We start from the raw sequence: 19,938 nt of genomic DNA, 5'->3' as shown, positions 1-19,938 counted from the left end.
AAACCTGTTCTTTCAAAATTCTTAAAAGGAATATCATCTTTCTCTAGCCAAAAATGGGTTAGCAGTGTAACAACTCTTTCCAAAACCAAATGTGACCCTGTTGCATGCAAGCAGACAGACAATAACTAATTGGATTATGGTTCACTATGGTGCACAAACACATTCAAACCAAAAGTTAACACTGTACAAAAGTTAAACCGAAAACCATATAAATAAGAACTTAAGTTACATCAGGATTCAATTGCTTATTCAGTACACAAGTTAAAAACCAGTTCACTTTCAGCTAGGAATTAAGTTAAAAGTCAAACAGTAAGCATCATTTTAAAGTTACTCCATTCAGGCTATCTTTTTTTTTACCTTTTTTATATCTTTTTATCTTTTTCCAATTTTTTTTTTTTTTTTACAAAAAGACAAAAGTGTAACCTCTCATTGTGTGCTACCACCTTAGCCCACTTAAGACCCTAGATTTCGCTGTATCTAGTCTGAGGGACTAGAAGTGTGGATTTATTTTCATGTGTCTTCCAAAAAGCCACCATCACCTGAAAATGCTTTACCATGCCACCAAAAAGTCATAATGCATGTACACGGTGAACCATGCACAACCTACTGCTTCTCAGGCAGAAATAGAAATCTGTTTTCCAGATATGGAAAAATTGCTGCAGGCTTCCAAAAGGTATTAGGATCTTTGCAGAACTCTGATTCTCAGTAATTTTAGTATCTAAAAATATATTGATATTATGTTGAGAGCCCAAAGAAAAACCAAAAGGCCAAACAAAATCTCGCTAAATAATAGCCATGGAAATGTGACTTCAATTACTTAGAATGACAGTATGTCATCACTTCTTACACTCTAAATGACACCACTTTGACTAAAAGAAAATCTTTGAATGGTAATAATACACCACTATATCTAATAAACTGTCTAACTCCAATTTTAAAATAATTAATTCAAATCCCTCAGTCAGCAATACGTAGAACAGAACTGAACTGATAATAGTGCTTGAATATTTTTCTTCATACACAATTGACTGTATATTTTTTACACTAATCTACTTTAAATTGCTAACAAATTATTCTAAAGGCCATGAAGTCATTACAGTCCAGAGAAATCCAAACATAACAAAGTGCTAAGAGTACTCAAAAATCCTCAAAAAACTTGAGCCAAACAGTTTTCTGATGCTGATTTATGAACTCATGAGCTTCGTTTACTTCGTTTGTTTTTTTTAAAGATTTGGCATTGCCTATCATCATGCTTCCTTAGATTTTCACTTTATTGTCCTGTATACAAGAACACAGAGGTAGCTGTTGGGGTTTCTGCAGCTGTTGGGGTTTCTGCTTATTTATTTATTAGAAAAGTTGAGACACTTGGGATTCTTCATGACTCCAATATGCACTATTTATCGAATACCACCAGAGCCACTAGGAGCAATGGTGGCAGCCTGTTACTCTACTCTCCAGGTTCCCCCACACTCCAAGTCCCAGAAAGGAACACCACAAGGCATCACTTCAGAATAAAACAGTGCGCAACTTTCAGGCATGTACTTCTAAGCACAGCATTCCTCCATTATAAAAAAAACTGACAAAAACGGAAAACTACAATAACATACCGAATTGTTTGTAATGAATAAATATGTACAAAACATATACATATGACCAGCACAACAAGAGAGAAATGCTCATATCCCTCCCGTAATTATTGCTGAGTATCCAGTACATTTTGAGTCTCTGGCAAGCTAAGTTTTGCCAGACCTCCCAGAAAATGACCTTTTGATAATATATATATAAAATATGGAATTTTGATGAAAGTTGTCTTGCTAATGAGAACACAGATACTCAGGTACAAATGATTTCTTAATTGAATAAGCAGTTCAGATTAACCTCAAAGAACCTATAACCGTTTCACAAACAGACTAATTTCAAAGCTGTCCAAGGAAAAGTGAAATCAAATCCAAGTTGTACTCATGTCAGTTGAACTGCCACTCCTTACATAACTACGTTCTGTGACATTTCTGTCTGTGCTACAAAAACAGTAGATGAAATAGGTAGGTAGATGAAGAAGGAATGAAAAAGCCAGCCTAATTTGAAAATAAAAAAGCTTGCAGTAAGGAATATTAAATATCATCAGCATGCACTAAATGAACTTCAAAGAAACAGCTAAATAGAACAGGCTAAATAGTGTCCATTTAAAAATAACAAATAAAACAAACAAAATCCTTCCCAACTAGTCTGGAAATCAGTGAAAAATCACTGGAATTTCCAGAACCGCAAAACAATGCCATTTCAATAAATTCTTGTTATTTTTGATGATGGCAGAGAATGGTATTTAAATTTATTACGACAACCTATGACTAGCACACACAGAACTATAAAGGAATGGTGTAATACTATCAACAGATATTCTAATCTAAACGAACAAATGCCTATCACTGCATATTTCTACTTCTTTCAATGTGCACAAAAAAAGAACAGTCCTGCTTAAGTAGCCTTTCTACAGAAAGAATGACACAAATTATTTAATACTTTCTTCAAATACATATTACCAGTTAAAAAAAACCCTGCACACCATCTGCAGTTAAAAGTCTGTGAACTTCATTACTTAAAATGAAAGTTTACACAGAAAGCTACAAAATTTCTCATTATGACAGTAAAACATTAGTAAAACATTAGTCAATGAATAGTAAGCTCTCATAAAATATGACTGACTTCTTTTTAACACGCCAAACATTTTAATAGCTACAACTGTTTCATTTAAATCTATAAATAATTAAGCATTTTGTATAACAGAACGAATATTAGCCAGAAATTGTTAGTTTAAGACGAGAAGTTTAAACAGACGTTTTAAGCTCTTGGCACAATTAATGTACTTGGTAAGGCTGTTCCCTGAGTGATCTTGAGAGCCAAACAATTTCTTCCAAAAAAGGGCGGCTTAGACTGCCTGAAGTTGGCACACAAAAACACTACAGCTGTCAAGAGCTGGGATATATCAATCTTCAGCATACCCAAGGAACTTTGAGCCTACTCAAGTGTATGTTAACAGCTCAAGAGGTCAGCAAGAGTGTACCTTGAACAGCTGAGAACTTATATATGCACAAGGCAGTATGCAGATGTCATTTGAAAGTTAGTGAAAATTACTCATTAAAGTTAAGATTATTCATAACACATCTAATATCAGATAGATGCTCATCCTGCAACCCCGTTTGCATGCCAGAACCAAAAAATTATGCAACAGAAGAACACAAGTACCCTCTTACTGGAAGAGGGAAAGGCTGTGGACACAGTCTTCTTGGACTTCAGGAAAGTCATTGACACAGTTTCTCACAGTATTCTGCTTAGGGAAATATCTGCCTCTGGCCTGGACAGGCACAACCTCTGCTAGGTGGAAAACTGGTTGGATGGCTGGCCTCAAAGAGTTGTGGTAAATGGAGTTAACTCCAGCTGGAGGCCGGTCACAGGTGGTGTCCCCCAGGGCTCTGTGCTGGGTCTAGTCTTGTTCAGTATCTTGATCAATGACCTAGATTAAGACATTGAGTGCACCCTTAGCAAGTTTGCAGATGGCACTAAACTGGGAGGAAGTGTCGATCTGCTGGAGGGTAGGGAGGCTCTGCAAAGGGATCTGAACAGTCTGGACCGCTGGGCCGAGACCAATGGCATGAAGTTTAACAAGACCAAATGCTGGGTCCTGCACTTGGGGCACAACAACCCTGTGCAGTGCTACAGAGTAGGAGAAGAGTGGCTAGAAAGCTGCCTGGAGGAAAAGGACCTGGGTGTGTTGATTGACAGCCGACTGAACGTGAGCCAGCAGTGTGCTCACACGGCCAAGAAGGCCAATGGCATCTCTTGGCTTGTATCAGAAACGGTGTGATCAGCAGGTACAGGGAGGTTATTCTCCCCCTGTACTCAGCACTGGTGAGATCGCACTTCAAATACTGTGTTCAGTTCTGGGCCCCTCGCTGCAAGAAGGATGTTGAAGCTCTGGAGCGTGTCCAGAGAAGAGCAACAAAGCTGGTGAGGGGGCTGGAGAGCAAGCCTTACAAGGAGCGGCTGAGGGAACTGGGGTTGTTTACCCTTTAGAAGAGAAGGCTGAGAGGAGATCTTACTGCTCTCTACAACTACCTGAGAGAAGGTTGTAGAGAGGAGGGTGCTGGCTTCTTCTCCCAAGTGACAGGGGACAGGACAAGGAGAAACAGCCTCAAGCTGCACCAGGGGAGGTTCAGACTGGATATCAGAAAAAAATTTTTCACAGAAAGGGTCATCGGACACAGGAACAGGCTGCCCAGGGAGGTGGTTGAGTCACCATTCCTAGAGGTATTTAAAAGATGAGTAGACAAGACGTGGTTTAGTGGCAGATAGGAATGGTTGGACTCGATGATCCAAGGCGTCTTTTCCGATCTGGTGATTCTATGATTTTCCTTCAGCCTACAGTGGAAGTAATTGTAGTTTATCATCATACTAAAAGACATACAGAAATTAAGAGTACCTTCGGCCTCAAACACGTTCTTTCCAAAGAAAACTCGATTTTTCCTACTCATTTTTAAGAGCACCACACTCAGAAGTAAGGTCAAATGCAAAGTGAGTCACTGACAAAGGTTACATGGCACGAATAGTTACAGTAAAAGCATTTGTTTGAAAGTGAAGTTGTCAATGAACTAAACATTAGTGTAAGTCACAAAACACAGAATCCATTTGTCCTATAAGCAGGTAAAGACAAGTGTTCTTATTTAAAATAAAATCATTTACTTCCCTTTTGGAAGAGCAATCCAAGCATAAACACTGCTCTGGACATTTGGCATCAGAAGTATATAAAACCATGTCAATGTTGGGTAATTATTTGTCTAACGGAAACTTAAAGTGACCTATGCACATATGGTTTTGAGTATTTCTACACTCCTTTGTCAAGGAGAACAAACTGGCATTCTTTTAAAGCAATGATACTGAATTGCTATAGGAAAAGGTTTTGGTTAGCAGTGAGATGAGTGCCAAAAACATAAGCAGTAGCTCTATTTTTTTGCTCACAGGAACTATTCTTCTTTCATCAGAGTTTAGGTATTCAGTTTCCAGGTAGGTTTAATTTTTGTTTACCTGTCTACCACACACTGTGATGAGAACAAGGATAAACTGAAAAACCTTCTCCTCTAGCGTAAATTCATACATCAAGCATTTCAGTTACCTAGTTTGAAATCAGTACTCTTTTTCATGTTCTATTGTATTTATTTTAAATTATGTTAACTATTACTAGTGTTCAGTTCATTTTTACAGCAGTATAAATTATTATTCACTAATTAGAAAGATACCAACTTCTGCAAACTGGAAGAGAACATCCCTAGAACAGAAAAAAATAAAATAAAACCAGCAAAACTAAACCCCACCCCCACCTCCCACTCCATATAACTGCCAGAAAAGCACAGGATACAAACCTTCATTTTAGTTTTTTAGTCCGTAGATGCCCCCTGAAAGGAAAATTAAACAGCTGTAGGACAGAGGGAGCTATTAGTTTACTGTTAATGTTTAGCAAGGAATTCTATAATAATACAGAAAACTGTCAGTGTCTGATTATGAAGTGAATATTTAAACACAAAGTGAAATATGCATGACTGCCTGGCTGAAAGAATTCATATAGATTTGCAAAATACCATACGGAATTGAGAAAAAAATCATTAAATAATATAGCTGGTATAAGTATTGAAACACCTGCAAGAAATCTGTTAATATGGAATGGTTTGGACTCCCCTAACATCTAGTATACTTTCAAATGAAGAGCTCAAGCCTTTAATCAAGCTGACACATACACTTTACATGCAAGCGACAGACCTCTAAACTTACACTGTTGTATACTGCCAGTGCAGACTCTCTTGATCCTGCTGTGCAAGTGTTTCTTTGTGATTTCCAATCACGTATTTTATTCCTAAATAAGAGGTATTCTCTCCACAACTCACACAGTCCTGCTGTGTGGCCACAGTAGAGAATACACTTTACAAAGCCTGTCTTTGAGGTGCTATGATTTTTAACAACCTAAAGTCACTAGAAGGTAAGACTGATCAGTACCTCACAAGACAACTTCATGCCTTATACATAATAGGCTCTAAAGATAACATTAGTTAATTTTCAAGGTCACAAAAGTCACTGACATACAGTATGCAGTTACACCTAATTTCCAGGCAGAGATTTTTAAGACATTTGTATGTGATCCGACCTGACTGACAGCTTCAAAACAGACAGCATCAGCAAACAAGTGTACTTTTCCTTCCGAAGTCCTTAATGTTCCAGTACCAGGAATATGCAACCAACAAGCAATTTTATGATACTAGGAAAACAGTTTAAAATATCTTCCAGCTATAATTTTCTGTTTGAAGAATCTCCTGTTATCTCATCTCTGTAGGTAGATTTGGCAACAAAGATACCTTTGAATCAAAATGGTAAAAGATAACTAGTGCTTCACTCGCATATGTATGTAGTACATAGAAAAATGTATGTAGATAAACATACACACATACCCCCCCAAAAGACCGCATCCTTACTCAGATCTCTGTTGAATGCTATCAGGTACCATAAAAATAATATAATGTTATTGTGTTACAATGTTGATGCAGTAACAGTGGTCTAATAAAGATACTACATGACATGCACTAAAAGATGCTGCCATTACACAATTTCATAAATGAACTACCCAATTAGTCTATCAGTGTTGCAAAAAGACAGCAATGCACTTAACTGAATAATTCTATTACTTGTTCCTAATTGACATAAATAACTGACTCACTAAGGCATCAATGGACAAGAAATACAAGATATTTCCTGGCCCATCATGACATAGTCGATGAATTAACATCGTTAAAGTCAGATCAGTACCATAACAGGAGGGCAAGACACATGTCAAATGATAGAGAGAAGTTATTAGATAGACATGAACAAACAATGCCACCCTCACTGAAAAGCTAAAAGTAAATTACTTCATTTGCTCTTTGGTGAATGCACAGCCAGGGCTCTTCATGCCTTCATTCACATGGTACAGCTGTTACAGTAACAATTGCCTTTTTCTGAGTACTCAACATTGAAAATGTAACACTCGGTTGATGTTAAGAATTGTTTTCAAAGAGGAGGGGATATGAGAGTGCAACACGTTCAGGCCCAGAGTTAAGAGTTTGCTTTAATCCCTTTATAGATCAAGGATAGGATAACTCATCTCTGAGTTTTCATTTCAAGCTACAGATATTCAAACAGCTTAAATTTAAACCAACCGTAGTTCTTTGACATAATGTGGATGCAAGTTGCATAGAATGGAATAGGGCACGAATTTTCTAAGATACATAACTGTTCTCTGTAAGTGCCACAATTCTAAAAGTTATTTTAAGAGTTCCATCAGTTATTTGAAAGTATAGTATAATCCAAAAGTTTCAACATAGGCCTCAGACTTCTTGTTTAAACATAAAATTCTGGATTAATACAATCATAATGCATATGTGATTTTTCAATGCATTTGAAAATACAGGAACACACAAGTAGTTTTATTTTACAGACCAGATAACCATACACATATATTTGGGTATATTCACTCTGAATTATCAGGAGTAATCAAGTAGATTTTGGGTGCATCGTGTCAACTCTGTCTGATATGAATTTGTAGTACTTTCCAAATCCTGTGTAACTGAAGACAAATAGGAGAGTATTTGTCTATCTTCTAAATCACGAGCTAAACAATACCTGAAATAGTTGAAACAGTGCACAAATCACAACAGAGAACAAGATAATCTGAAATCATTCCCTCAGTATCCCTCTCTCTGAACCTAAATACAGTTTGATAGGAAAACCAGATCTGCTGCAGGCATTGTCCTCCAGTTTGAATAAGTAACTACGTGGTAAATGTAAACAACTCAGAACATTCTAGAAGCATCCTCAGTCTGGTTGGAAAAACTCCAAGCAAGAGCCTACTTCTTTGCATGTAAAACACGTCCTTTATGGAGAAACAGCAATGTTTTGTAGTATCCATAGAAGGTACCTTTTCACTCATTCCTATCTCATGGCGGTCAAAGACCCTAGTGACTGCAGGAAAAGGAAGCTACATCCAGAGACTTACAGTTAATGGCTCTGCGTTCAAATGGAAACCAGTAATGAGTGGTGGACCTCCAAAATCCACATTAAGACCAGTACTGTTAAATATCTTCATCAACGACAGTGGGATTGAGGGAGTGCACCCTGAGCACGTTTGCAGATAACATCAAGTTGAGTGGCAGTTTCTACACAGTGGAAAGGAATGCCATCCAGAGCGACACTGATAGGCTTGAGATGTGGGCCCAGGCAAAGTTCATTAGGTTCAACAAGACTAAGCACAAGGTCCTGCACCTAAGTCAGGGCAACCCTCTGTATTAATACAGGCTGAGGGATGAAGAGATTGAAAGGAGCCTTGTGGAGAAGGACGCAGGGATATAGGCGGATGAAATAAATGGACACGAACTAGCAACATGCACTTGCAGCCCAGAAAGCCAACCATATCCTGTGATGCATAAAAAGAAACATGGCCAGCAGGCCAATAGAAATTACCTTCCACCCTCTCCTCTGTTCTTGTGAGACCCCACCTGGAGCACTGCATCCAGTTCTGGGGACCCCAGCACCATGAAGACATATCTCTATCAGCACAGATCCATAGCAGGGTCACAAAAATGATCAGAGGGCTAAACACTCATGTGAAGAAAGGCTGAGAGAGTTGTGGCTTTTCAGTCTGGAGAAGAGAAGGCTCCCAAGAGAAAAGACTGCAGCCTTTCAATACCTAAAGGGGTCCTGTAAGACAGAGATTTTCTACCAAGAGCAGGGGCAACAGTTTTAGAATGAAAGAGGGTAGATTTAGGGGCACAGGAACAGGCTTGTGGGTGCCTAATCATGAGAAGTGTTCAAAGTCTGGCCGAATGGGGCTTTAAGCAACTTGATCTACTGGAAGACATCCATGTGAATGGCAGGGGAGCTGGAACTATGTGATCTTTAGAGTCTCCTTCCAACCCAAACTATTCTGTGACTCTATGATCCTTAGACCAAATTTTAGATTACCGCTCACATGCTGTGGGCAATTTAAAAGACTAGATGTAAAAATTCACTCTGGTTAGCTAAAATTTAAGTAAAAAAAGCAGAAGAAAACAAATTTAGTTACACAACAACAGTACTTACGTCTATAAAACATAAAATGTAAAGCCTTTATTAACAACACCTGTACTAATCAGACTTGCATAATTTAGACTACTTATGGTAAAATGTAATAGTATTAAAAAAACCAACAAAACCCACCCAAAACACTAAACAGCTGGCGTCCCTTGGCACCAATAAATACGTGGTCTTGGCTTAATCACTAATAAGAGGAATTAGTATTTGGTGAAAGAAAGCAATAAATACTTCGCTCTGTTTTGAAAGAACAGTATGGATAACAACAATTCATCTAGAAAAAAATACCAACACTCTTGAACTCTCATGCTGGTAGTATTTAAATTTTGGTCACAAAGTCAGAAGAGTAAGAACCAAGTCGACATAAAAACACATCGCTAAGGAAGAGCTATGGCTTTTTTTAATTTAATATTAGTTTCAATTCTCAGTTACTGATTTAAAAATATTTCTATTACACACAACCAACAGACATCTCAAGTAGTTATTCAAATATCATGAAACAATGCAATGTTTTGTTATTAAATTTAACATACTATCTGAATTTCATAGAATCACAGAATCACCAGGTTAGAAAGGACCCACTGGATCATCAAGTCCAACCATTCCTAACACTCCCTTAAACCATGTCCCTAAGCACTTCATCAACCCGTTCCTTAAGCACCTCCAGGGAAGGTGACTCGACCACCTCCCTGGGCAGCCTGTTCCAGTGCCCGATGACTCTTTCTGTGAAGAATTTTTTTCTGATATCCAGCCTGAACCTCCCCTGGTGAAGCTTCAGGCCATTGCCCCTTGTCCTGTCCCATGTCACCCGGGAAAAGAGGCCAGTTCCCTCCTCTCCACAACCTCCTTTCAGGTAGTTGTAGAGAGTAATAAGGACACCCCTCAGCCTCTTCTTCTCCAGGCCAAACAACCCCAGCTCTCTCAGCTGCTCCTCGTAAGACTTGTTCTCCAGCCCCCTCACCAGCTTCGTTGCTCTTCTCTGGACACACTCCAGAGCTTCAACATCCTTCTTGCAGCGAGGGGCCCAGAATTGAACACAGTACTCAAGGTGCGGTCTCACCAGTGCTGAGTACGGAGGGAGAATAACCTCCCTGGACCTGCTGGTCACACCGTTTCTGATAGAAGCCAAGATGCCATTGGCCTTCTTGGCCACCTGGGCACACTGCTGGCTCATGTTCAGTCGGCTGTCAACCATTACTCCCAAGTCCTTCTCCTCTGTACAGCTCTTCAGCCACTCTTCCCCCAGTCTGTAGCACTACATAGGGTTGTTGTGCCCCAAGTGCAGGACCCAGCATTTGGCCTTGTTGAACCTCATGCCATTGGCCTCAGCCCAGCGGTCCAGCCTGTTCAGATCCCTTTGCAGAGCCTCCCTACCCTCCACCAGATCAGATTCATGTTTCCACCCAGCTTAGTGTCATCTGCAAACTTGCTGAGGGTGCGCTCAATACCTTCATCCAGGTCATTGATAAAGACATTGAACAGGGCTGGACCCAGTACCAAGCCCTGGGGAACCCCACTTGTAACTGGCCTCCAGCTGGAGTTAACTCCAATGACCACCACTCTCTGGGCCCAGCCATCCAACCAGTTTTCAACCCAGGAGAGTGTGCGCCCATCCAGGCCAGAGGCTGACAGTTTTTGAAGCAGAATGCTGTGAGAAACTGTGTCAAAGGCTTTACTGAAGTCGAAGAAGACTACATCCACAGCCTTTCCCCCATCCAGTAGTCGAGTCATTTTGTCATAGAAGGCGATCAGGTTAGTTTGGCAAGATCTGCCTTTCGTTAACCCGTGTTGACTGGGCCTGATCATCCGGTTCTCTTGCATGTGCTTCATGATAGCACTCAAGATCACCTGTTCCATGACTTTCCCCAGCACTGAGGTCAGACTGACAGGCCTGTAGTTCCCGGGATCCTCCCTGCAACCCTTCTTGTAGATGGGCACAACATTAGCCAGCCTCCAGTCTAGTGGAACTTCCCCAGTCAGCCAGGACCGCTGGAAGATGATGGAAAGGGGTTTGGAAAGGACATCCTCCAGCTCCTTCAATACTCTTGGGTGGATCCCATCCGGCCCCATAGACTTGTGGGTGTCTAGCTGGGCAAGCAAGTCTCTAACCTCCTCCTCTTGGATCATGGGAGCCTCATTCTGCTCCTCTAACTCCTGGGTTTGTACACAGAGGGAACAATTTTCCTTAATATTAAAGACTGAGGCAAAGAAGGCTTTAAGTACCTCAGCCTTGTCCTTATCCCCTGTCACTGTTGTTCCTTCTGCATCCAATAGGGACTAAATATTCTCCCTAGTCCTCCTTTTCTTGTTATGTATTTGTAGAAAGATTTTTTTATTACCTTTCACAGACTTAGACAATTTGATTTCTAGTTGGGCCTTTGCCCTTCTGATTTTTTCCCTACACGATCTCACTTCGTCCCCGTAGTCCACCCAAAACGCCTGCCCTTTCCTCCAAAGCTCATAGACCTTCTTCTTTTTGATGCATCCCAAAATCTCCCTCCTCAATCAAGCTGGCTTTTTCCCCCGATGGCTCCTTTTCTGGAACATAGGGATGGCTTGCTCCTGAGCCACTAGGATTTCATTTTTGAAGAGCACCCAGCCCTCATGGGCTCCCTTGCCTTGAAGGACTGTCTCCCGTGGGACTTTGCCAACCAACCTTCTGAACAGTCCGAAGTCTGCCCTCCAGAAGTTTAATGTGACTGTTTTGCTAATCCCCTTCTTTATCCCACCTAGAACTGAAAACCTTATCATCTCAAGATCGCTTAGTCCCAGGCGTCCCCCAACCATCACATCTGCCACAAGACGTTCCCTATTCTCAAACAGCAGGTTGACTGTTTACTGACTAATTTACTGACTGTTTACTGACTAATTTACTTGTTACTTGTAAATAAAGGGGCAGGGGTGTTAAAACTGCTTATAAATCAGCTTTGTCATGGCTACATAAGACTTGCAATGGCTGTCATGGATATTAAATAAAAGACTGCATCTGTTTTTCCAGCTAATTTCATAAGTTCATTATCGCAATCCTATTTGTTACCAATACTACTGATAACAAATGGAACATTTTTCATCCCTCCCTGACAAGTGATCAACACGAGACAGTCTAGCTCTCCACAAAGTATTGCTCTTTTCCTGCAAACACAGTGAAAAATAAGACATGACAACCAGAACAGGTCTATGCGCAGCTTTCCACAGTGAGCAGGAAACATAAAACAAAAACCAAAGCCAGCTGCAGTCACAGCCCCTGTCATTCCACTCTCCACAAACTAGCAGCCCACCTTCTTGGTTTCTCTTCTACCCAGAACTACTTAGCCTATTCATACAGAATTCTTTCCCATCTCTGACAATGAAGATAAGCAACAGTTAACAGCAACTACTGGAAAATCTCTTCCTTCTCCAATTTTATTTGTCACCTTTGACAGAAACGGTGGAAATTCTACTGGTCAATCTGCCAGAGCAGAACATGTACAGACAGATTACTGATCAGTTCATAACTTTGTGACTAATGGAGAATTTATATTTTTTAATCTATAAACTGCATTTGTAAATTCAAAAACATAAGCAGCAGTATGGTTTCTTTGAATAAACATTATGGTCTGCAGACTGCTGGCAGCTGACAGACTGTACCTTCCAAGACAGGGGTACAGACTGTGCAGAGCATCATACAAAGGTGTTCTCTTGAGAGACTTGTTATCTAGTTACAGCTAGATACACCTATAAATTCCTAACATAGCAAAGAAGTAGGCATTGTAACAATCATTGATGGGAAAGGTGCATGAGATAAAAAAACCTAACAAGAGCTCCCTAAAAGCAGCATATATAACTGCAGAGAAACAGACTCTTAGCTAATCCAGAACCACAAAGCTAGAAAGGAAGTCTGTACTTATGAAAACATCACCTTATTTATTTTAGCAGAGGGAAATGCCACGTTACCTTTGAAATCAAAGCTGCAATGAATAAAATGAAGACTGTTGTGTTACTTTAAAATAATAATAGGTAAATAGTCAAGACACACGTTTGAACCCAAAACAACACTTTCAGCAAATAAAGACAGAGCTTTTAGGCTGGAAAATATGAAACAAAGCTAATCAAACCAAGGTCCTTTTGTGAGTATTACCAACAGCATAAGTAAAAACAGAGGTCATGGGCTTACTTCTTCCAACTCTCCATATTTCCAACAATATAAGACACTAAAATAGATGCAGAACACCCCATCTCAAATCAAATGTCTTTGTCAAAGTGAGGATTTGAGAAAGTTTCTCACCAGGGGATACTTTAAAGAACATTTCCTATCTTTATATATACAGAATAGGGGGCATGAAAATGTCTAGTTCAGCAGTCAAGAGACCGAGAGCTAGGACACCAAAAATATAGCTTCTGCTTGAGGAATGCAAATTATTTGGCACCAAATGAAATGTTTTCCACAAAAAAAAAAAAAAAAAAAAAAAGAAAGAAACCACAAGAAACCAACCAAGGAATAAAGGAATATGCTGTAAATCAATTCTTAGACAATAAAGTGACCAGGTAATTTAAAGACTATGCAAGATTAAAGACAGCACATGAAAGCTAAGGAAAAATGCTCTTGGCCCTGCAACTCCACTTACAGAGCGAGCTTCCAGAGACAGCAAATCACTCCCCTTACATAAAATCAGAAAAAAGCCACTTGGACTTCCTTTACCAGGAGCAACCATGCCTGCAAAAACAACACCTCCATCCCCCCTTTAAAATATACATTCAGAGGAGAAAACAAGAAGGAGGTAAAACACACACCAGGTCTTTTAAACACCAAGTTGAGTCATAAACTCCACAGAGCAACAAGAACGTATATGTTGAAGATTCTACATGGAAGGGTCTTGAGACACTAAGATGGTAGGCAGCAGCAATGAACCTTAAAATAGAACACAGCAGTTAAAGCAAGGAACAGAGACCAGCTGTGTCATAACTTACTGTTACTTACTCAGTGCCCCTCAACGATGTCAAGACAGTCACAGAAATGGAACAACAAAGTCCCAAAGGAAACCAAAACAACAAAAAATTCCTTTAAGGTGTTTTCAGAAAAACTACTCAATTATGCACGTAATTTTCAAGCAAATTTAAGAGCACTGAAATTAAAAGTAATTTATTAAGTGATTATCAAAATCATTATACGATGATTAGTGCAGACCCAACAATAATTTTCCCAAAACAGCATATTACAAAGCAAACAAGCTTTAGATTTATTTTTTTTACTTTCTTTGCCTTATACAAATCTCCTCAGCGGACAATTTGGGAATTTTGGACTATTTTTTAATTTTGCTTTCTCATTTTTGCAGATTTCATCATGGAATTACAAGACAACATCAGCTCTCACAGAGTGCTCCCTCTTCAAATATCTTGTTCATTATGATTCAAGCTCCTATATTGTTAAGAGTACTAAAGAAAATAACCAAATATTGCAAACCTAAGATGCCACGATCAAGACTTACCAGCAGAATCTTAGCTCTAGAAAAGAGCAGTGAAAAAAAAAGTTTTCAAAATACTATATTTGGCTGTGTAGGCACCTTTATTTGTGGGAAGTGTTACCTTAGACGACAAAAGATCTATGAAGAAGTTAAAGAATCTAGGTTTGAACATAAAAGCCAACAAGCGGGATAAGAAAAATGGTCTGCATCAACTGATTCACCATCCTGTTGCAGAAAAAGAGACAACAGCCAACAGTTGGCACCTGGAATACCTATGGTTAGAGAAGAGCTAGCAGGCACAATACTTCCACTAAGACTCAGGAGCTTTATTAGCCAGAGAATATGGCTTCATTAGCCATATATTTAGCCAACGGACTCTACATCATCAATGGACTCCAGTCCCCAGTAGGCAGACTTTGTTTTGGAAATGCAGTTTATAACACAGTGAATATAATAATCCAAGGAGGTGTGAAGAGGTAGAAAAGAAGCATGGCATATTTTATTCAGGTGTTAGGTAACTGTTGGACATATACATCTCTACTTCTACAACCTTGTTTAGTGTTCCCCAGACTCAAAACTTTCAGCCTCAACCATTTGATAAATAGGGTTTTCTTCTTTCAAAATAAATATCCAAAAGGCTAATAACAAATATTTGAGGCTGATTCTTTAGTTCAAGTACACTGTCAAAACTGGTTTTCAGTTGGGAAGTATGTTTTGAAACTACAGTTTGACTGCCTGTGAATGTAATACTCATAAGAAAAAAAAAACCACCAAAACCTTCAGCAACTTTATTCACTTGCTGATTACAAACTAACACCCTTTCACTAATGGCTATTGCTTTTTTTGTCTTTTTTTTTTTTTTTTGCCTGCTAGGGTAGTCTCCAAAAGAGATAACCCCATCCAGTAGAACAACCCATAAGACAACGAAAATCTCAACAAAAGTTGAAACATACTTGCTGTGAGGGTATTCGCAAACTGGCACAGGCTCCCCTGCGAGGCTGCCATCTCCAGTAATAGAAATACTCAAAATCTCACACCATTTTGGAAAACCTGCTCTAGGGTGGGGTGGCAAAGCTGTTCTCAAGAGGTCCTTTCCACTTAAATAAATTCATGATTCTTACTAAGAAGACTTAAAATATTAAGTAACAAGACAAGAACCAAAGATGATTTTACATTCAAATGAAATGAAGAAATACACAGCAGATTAAATATAATTCCACTACAGGAATTGGTCAGGAAAAACTTTGCATTTCAACTGCAAAGAAATTGGAAAAGTACATTGACGTTGCCCACACAAATTTTCCAAATGGCTTGGCTTTGTACAAAGTTTTCATATTTCCAGAGTATGAAGTTAAAATGGATTAACCATCCCTGAATAATTTTACCAGCTGACTTTTAAACCAGTTGAAGAATCTGCGTTGGCCTATTTTCATTCCCATCTAGTCAGAGTCTAACTTCACAAAACTTAAAAAAAGGTTTATCATTTTACATAAATCCTACTTTGCAAAAGGTGCATAATTGACCAAGTAATCACCAAGTAATCACTCATTAAAATCTGATTCCCCCCTCTTTACTTAACATAAACACACTCAAACATGTCTCTCTTCATTTATTGATGGATTAGTAAAATAGTAAAGCACAGAGATGTCTATATTGCAGAGCTTTCAAAGAAGAAACTCTGCTTATGGATTACTGCTCCATTTTCCTTTTCATTTTATTAATAACCTTAAATAAATCCTGAAGACAGACATCCCCTGTTGTTATAAGGATGGTACATATTGGATTATACCTAGAGCTAGAGATGTTACTGTGGAACACTGACTGGGTTCTGTTTTCAAGTACAGGTACTACTTTCATGTTCTTTTTCACTTGTGTGCTTCCCTCACAGAAAACGATCTGATCTGACACAAGACCAAAATACAAGAATGGCAAGACAATATGCATGAGGCTTAAAAGAAGTACATTTAAAAATATTTTCTAGTTTCAAAATGATTGGAATGGGTTCATCAACAAACAAGGTGAAACACACATGTAATTGCACGAATCTAAAGAGGGAGTCAGATACTTAACTACAATTTGTGTACATCAAGTTATACTATCAAAGTGATTAAAAATTCACATTTGAACAGTTTATTGCCAAGTTTCTATTAATTATAATGTTCTTCAAAAATATTTTATGCTACTGTGTTTTAGTAATATATAATTTATGTTTAACTAGCAAATAAGCAGAGCACTGCGCCCTCCTTCTGCCTCCACCATGTTCTGTCTGAAGACACATCTGCATAAGGAGAAGAGGAAAGTAACTAAATTATCGAGTTATCTAAACTTATCCCACAAGACATTAAAGATCCACCCAAACCATTCATTGTTCAATATTTCTAAACAGGATTTTTATTGACAGCTCCCTCTCTCCGCAGATTTCCTATGCAACAAGTTTCTGCAAGAAGTCTGGATTCCACCCATAGCAGAAACACAATGCCAGTTGCAGCAATGCTGCTTGAAATCACAAACCTCTATTACCTCTAAAGCAGATACTATTTTCTGTTCACAAATAAGACTACGTCAGCCCAGGCCGCTGTGGATTTTTACCAAAAGAAAACACTGTTTCGGCAGTCAGCAAGTAAGTGAGAAAGCAACGAGAGCATCAGATGTCACCTTTGTCTCTGCTCTATCCTTTAGGTGCAATACACTTGTTTGACAGAGAATCAGCACAGATTTCTGTAACAAGACCTCACATTATCAACATTCTGTTATTTCCTCAAGACGTACCTAAACATAAGCTGGAAAAAGGGAGGAATGTGCACCTGCGAAGGGAGGTTGCAGGGAGAACTTTTGCAAGTATGACGGCAATTATTCATAGAATCATAGAACAACCAGATTGGAAAAGACCTCTTAGATCATCAAGTCCAACCATTCCTATCTGCCACTAAACTATGTCCCTGAGTGCCTTGTCTACCTGTCTTTTAAATACCTCTAGAAATGATGACTCAACCACCTCCCTGGGCAGCCTGTTCCAGTGCCTGATGACCCTTCCTTTGAAAAATTTTTTTCTGATATCCAGTCTGAACCTCCCCTGCTGCAGCTTGAGGCCATTGCCTACTGTCCCGTCCCCTGTCACTTGGGAGAGGAGGCCGTCTCCCTCCCCCCTACAACCTCCTTTCAGGTAGTTGTAGAGAGCAATAAGGTCTCCCCTCAGCCTCCTCTTCTCCAGGCTAAACAATCCCAGCCCCCTCAGCCACCCCTTGTAAGGCTTGTTCTCCAGCCCCCTCACCAGCTTCGTTGCTTTTCTCTGGACATGCTTCAGAGCCTCAACATCCTCCTTGCAGCGAGGGGCCCAGAATTGAACACAGCATTCAAGGTGTGGTCTCACCAGTGCTGAGTACAGGGGGAGAATAACCTCCCTGGACCTGCTGGTCACGCTGTTTCTTGTACAAGCCAAGATGCCATTGGCCTTCTTGGCCATATGGGCACACTGCTGGCTCATGTTCAGTCGGCTGTCAACCAATACACCCAGGTCCTTTTCCTCCGTGCAGCTTTCTAGACATTCTTCCCCTAGTCTGTGACACTGCATAGGGTTGTTGTGCCCCAAGTGCAGGACTCGGCATTTGATCTTCTTAAACCTTGTTAAATAGATTCACAAAGATTCACAAAGACCTCCCTCCCAGGAAGGGCTTCAAGGTGGGGAGGGGAAGAGATTAAATGACCTCTAAAGGTTTATTTCTCTGAAAACCCTCCAGCCCTCCATCTGCCAGGACCTGCCTGTGACAGCACTGCGCTTCTCTTCCCTTTGGCCAACAAGCAAATAAAACGGCGGAAGGGGGAACGGAAATAAACGACAGAAGAGAGATGCTTCCAGGCCAAGTGCTTCTTGCTTTTGAGCCAAGATAAAGAGCCCAACAGGTGGGTGTCGGGGTCCCGTCCCCCCCCCCCAAGCTTTTGCCTTCGGGTGTCGGAAGCACCGGGCCTCACGTACTGTCCCCTCAATCCCCTCTTCCTTCCCCAGCCCCGCCGCCCGGTAACCTGGCAGCGGCGCAGCTCCTCCGCCAAGCCCCGCAGCTCTTCCTCCAGCTCCGCTACTCGCCGCGAAGCCATCGCCGCCGCCACAGCCCCGGCGGAAGGGGAGCCGCGCGAAGCCGCCCGCCCCTGGGGGAAGAGGGCAGAGAAACGGTGCCGTGAACCACGCAAATGAAAACTTCCCCCCGTTCCCGCTTCTCTCTCTCCCTGTCTCTACCGCATTCACCGCGGGCGAGCGCCGGAAACCGCAGAACGAAGGACGCGGTGCAATGACGTCAGCGCATCCATTGCTACCCACGGCAACGAGAAAGGGGGCAGAGGGGGAGAGAGAGAGAGAGAGAGAGAGAGAAGGGCACGTTTGAATTTGCCCGCCTGAGCGGCCGCACTGCGCGTGCGCACTGCGCGCGGTGCCGGGCGGCGGAGCCTCGCGGGGTGGGGTGCGCGCGAGCGGCGAGGGGAGAGTGCGCGCGGCTCGTGGTCCTCGCGGTGCGGGGTTGCTGATCCCGGAGTGGTGGTGCTCGGCCCGAGGGGATGATGCGCCGGGCTTAGCCAAACACTGGAAATCCGACCGATTTGCCCTATCCAACCCTGGGTGATCTCGCATCTCTGTTGCTATGTTGGAGATTGGCGTACGAGCCGTGCTGATGCTCCTGGGCTCGGTGCTTTCCGAGGCTGCAGCGTTGTTTTAGTTCAGCGAGGGTTAGCAGGTTTTTTTTTTTCCTTTTCCCCTTACCTGGAGAAGGGCCAGAAACCTGGTTTTAGAGTATTTCTTGATAGCGCTTTAGGATGCACAAGCACCCAGTCGGCGCTCACGAGGGACGATGAGTTAGATTTATTATTTCCAGGGTTCGACTTGAGAACCTACATCCAAAAGCTGAGAAAGGTGTGGAATGTCCAAATGTTACAGTACATTAAATGTTTGTGCTGGTCCTGGTAGGTAAACGTTTTGAGTTTAAGATGAGGAAATGCAGAGTGCTTGGTTTAAAAAATAAAAGGATTTTACGGTGTTGCCAAAGCAAATCTTTGCTCCTTTTCTGTAGCCCACATGGGAAAGAAAATACTGATAAAAAGACTAGAATTGTTCCCAAACACATGAAGAAGAAAATTAATGCGTGGGGCCAGGACATTTTTTTAGCCTGGAAATAAACAGCAATTAAATTGCATTTTACCAATGTCAGTGTTTTGCAATAGGAAAAATCATATGTGTCTTTACACAGAAGTACATGTTTTTTTTTCCTTCTGTTGTAACTTTTGCACAGATTCCAAAAAAGTTGCCCTGACTATACCACTATAACAAGAAATAAAATTATTTCTGTGTGTGCACAAGTAGAAACAAACA

At 40.8% G+C, this 19,938-nt stretch overlaps 1 protein-coding gene across 5 annotated transcripts in view; it reads right to left on the bottom strand.

Annotated features, from left to right (window-relative positions):
- Window positions 1-19,632, bottom strand: part of CNTLN (centlein) — a 199,272-nt gene extending 179,640 nt beyond the window's left edge. For 2 of the 5 annotated variants that reach the window (XM_054053478.1, XM_054053477.1), the window contains exons 1-2: window positions 18,817-19,632; window positions 18,606-18,728 (exon numbers count right to left, since the gene is read on the bottom strand). In XM_054053478.1, the coding sequence (XP_053909453.1) occupies window positions 18,606-18,728; window positions 18,817-19,203 (510 nt within the window). In that variant the 5' untranslated portion in view covers window positions 19,204-19,632. Of the gene's footprint in view, window positions 1-3,243; window positions 3,334-5,414; window positions 5,436-18,605; window positions 18,729-18,816 lie in introns of those variants that run through there. The other 3 variants (XM_054053476.1, XM_054053480.1, XM_054053479.1) reach the window with 3 other exon arrangements.
- Window positions 19,633-19,938: the final 306 nt, after the last annotated feature.

The sequence above is a fragment of the Cuculus canorus genome, chromosome Z (assembly GCF_017976375.1).
Source record: "Cuculus canorus isolate bCucCan1 chromosome Z, bCucCan1.pri, whole genome shotgun sequence".
Lineage (NCBI taxonomy): Eukaryota > Metazoa > Chordata > Aves > Cuculiformes > Cuculidae > Cuculus > Cuculus canorus.
Note: the sequence above shows the minus strand (reverse complement) of the source record. Positions and strands in the feature narration are given on the sequence as shown.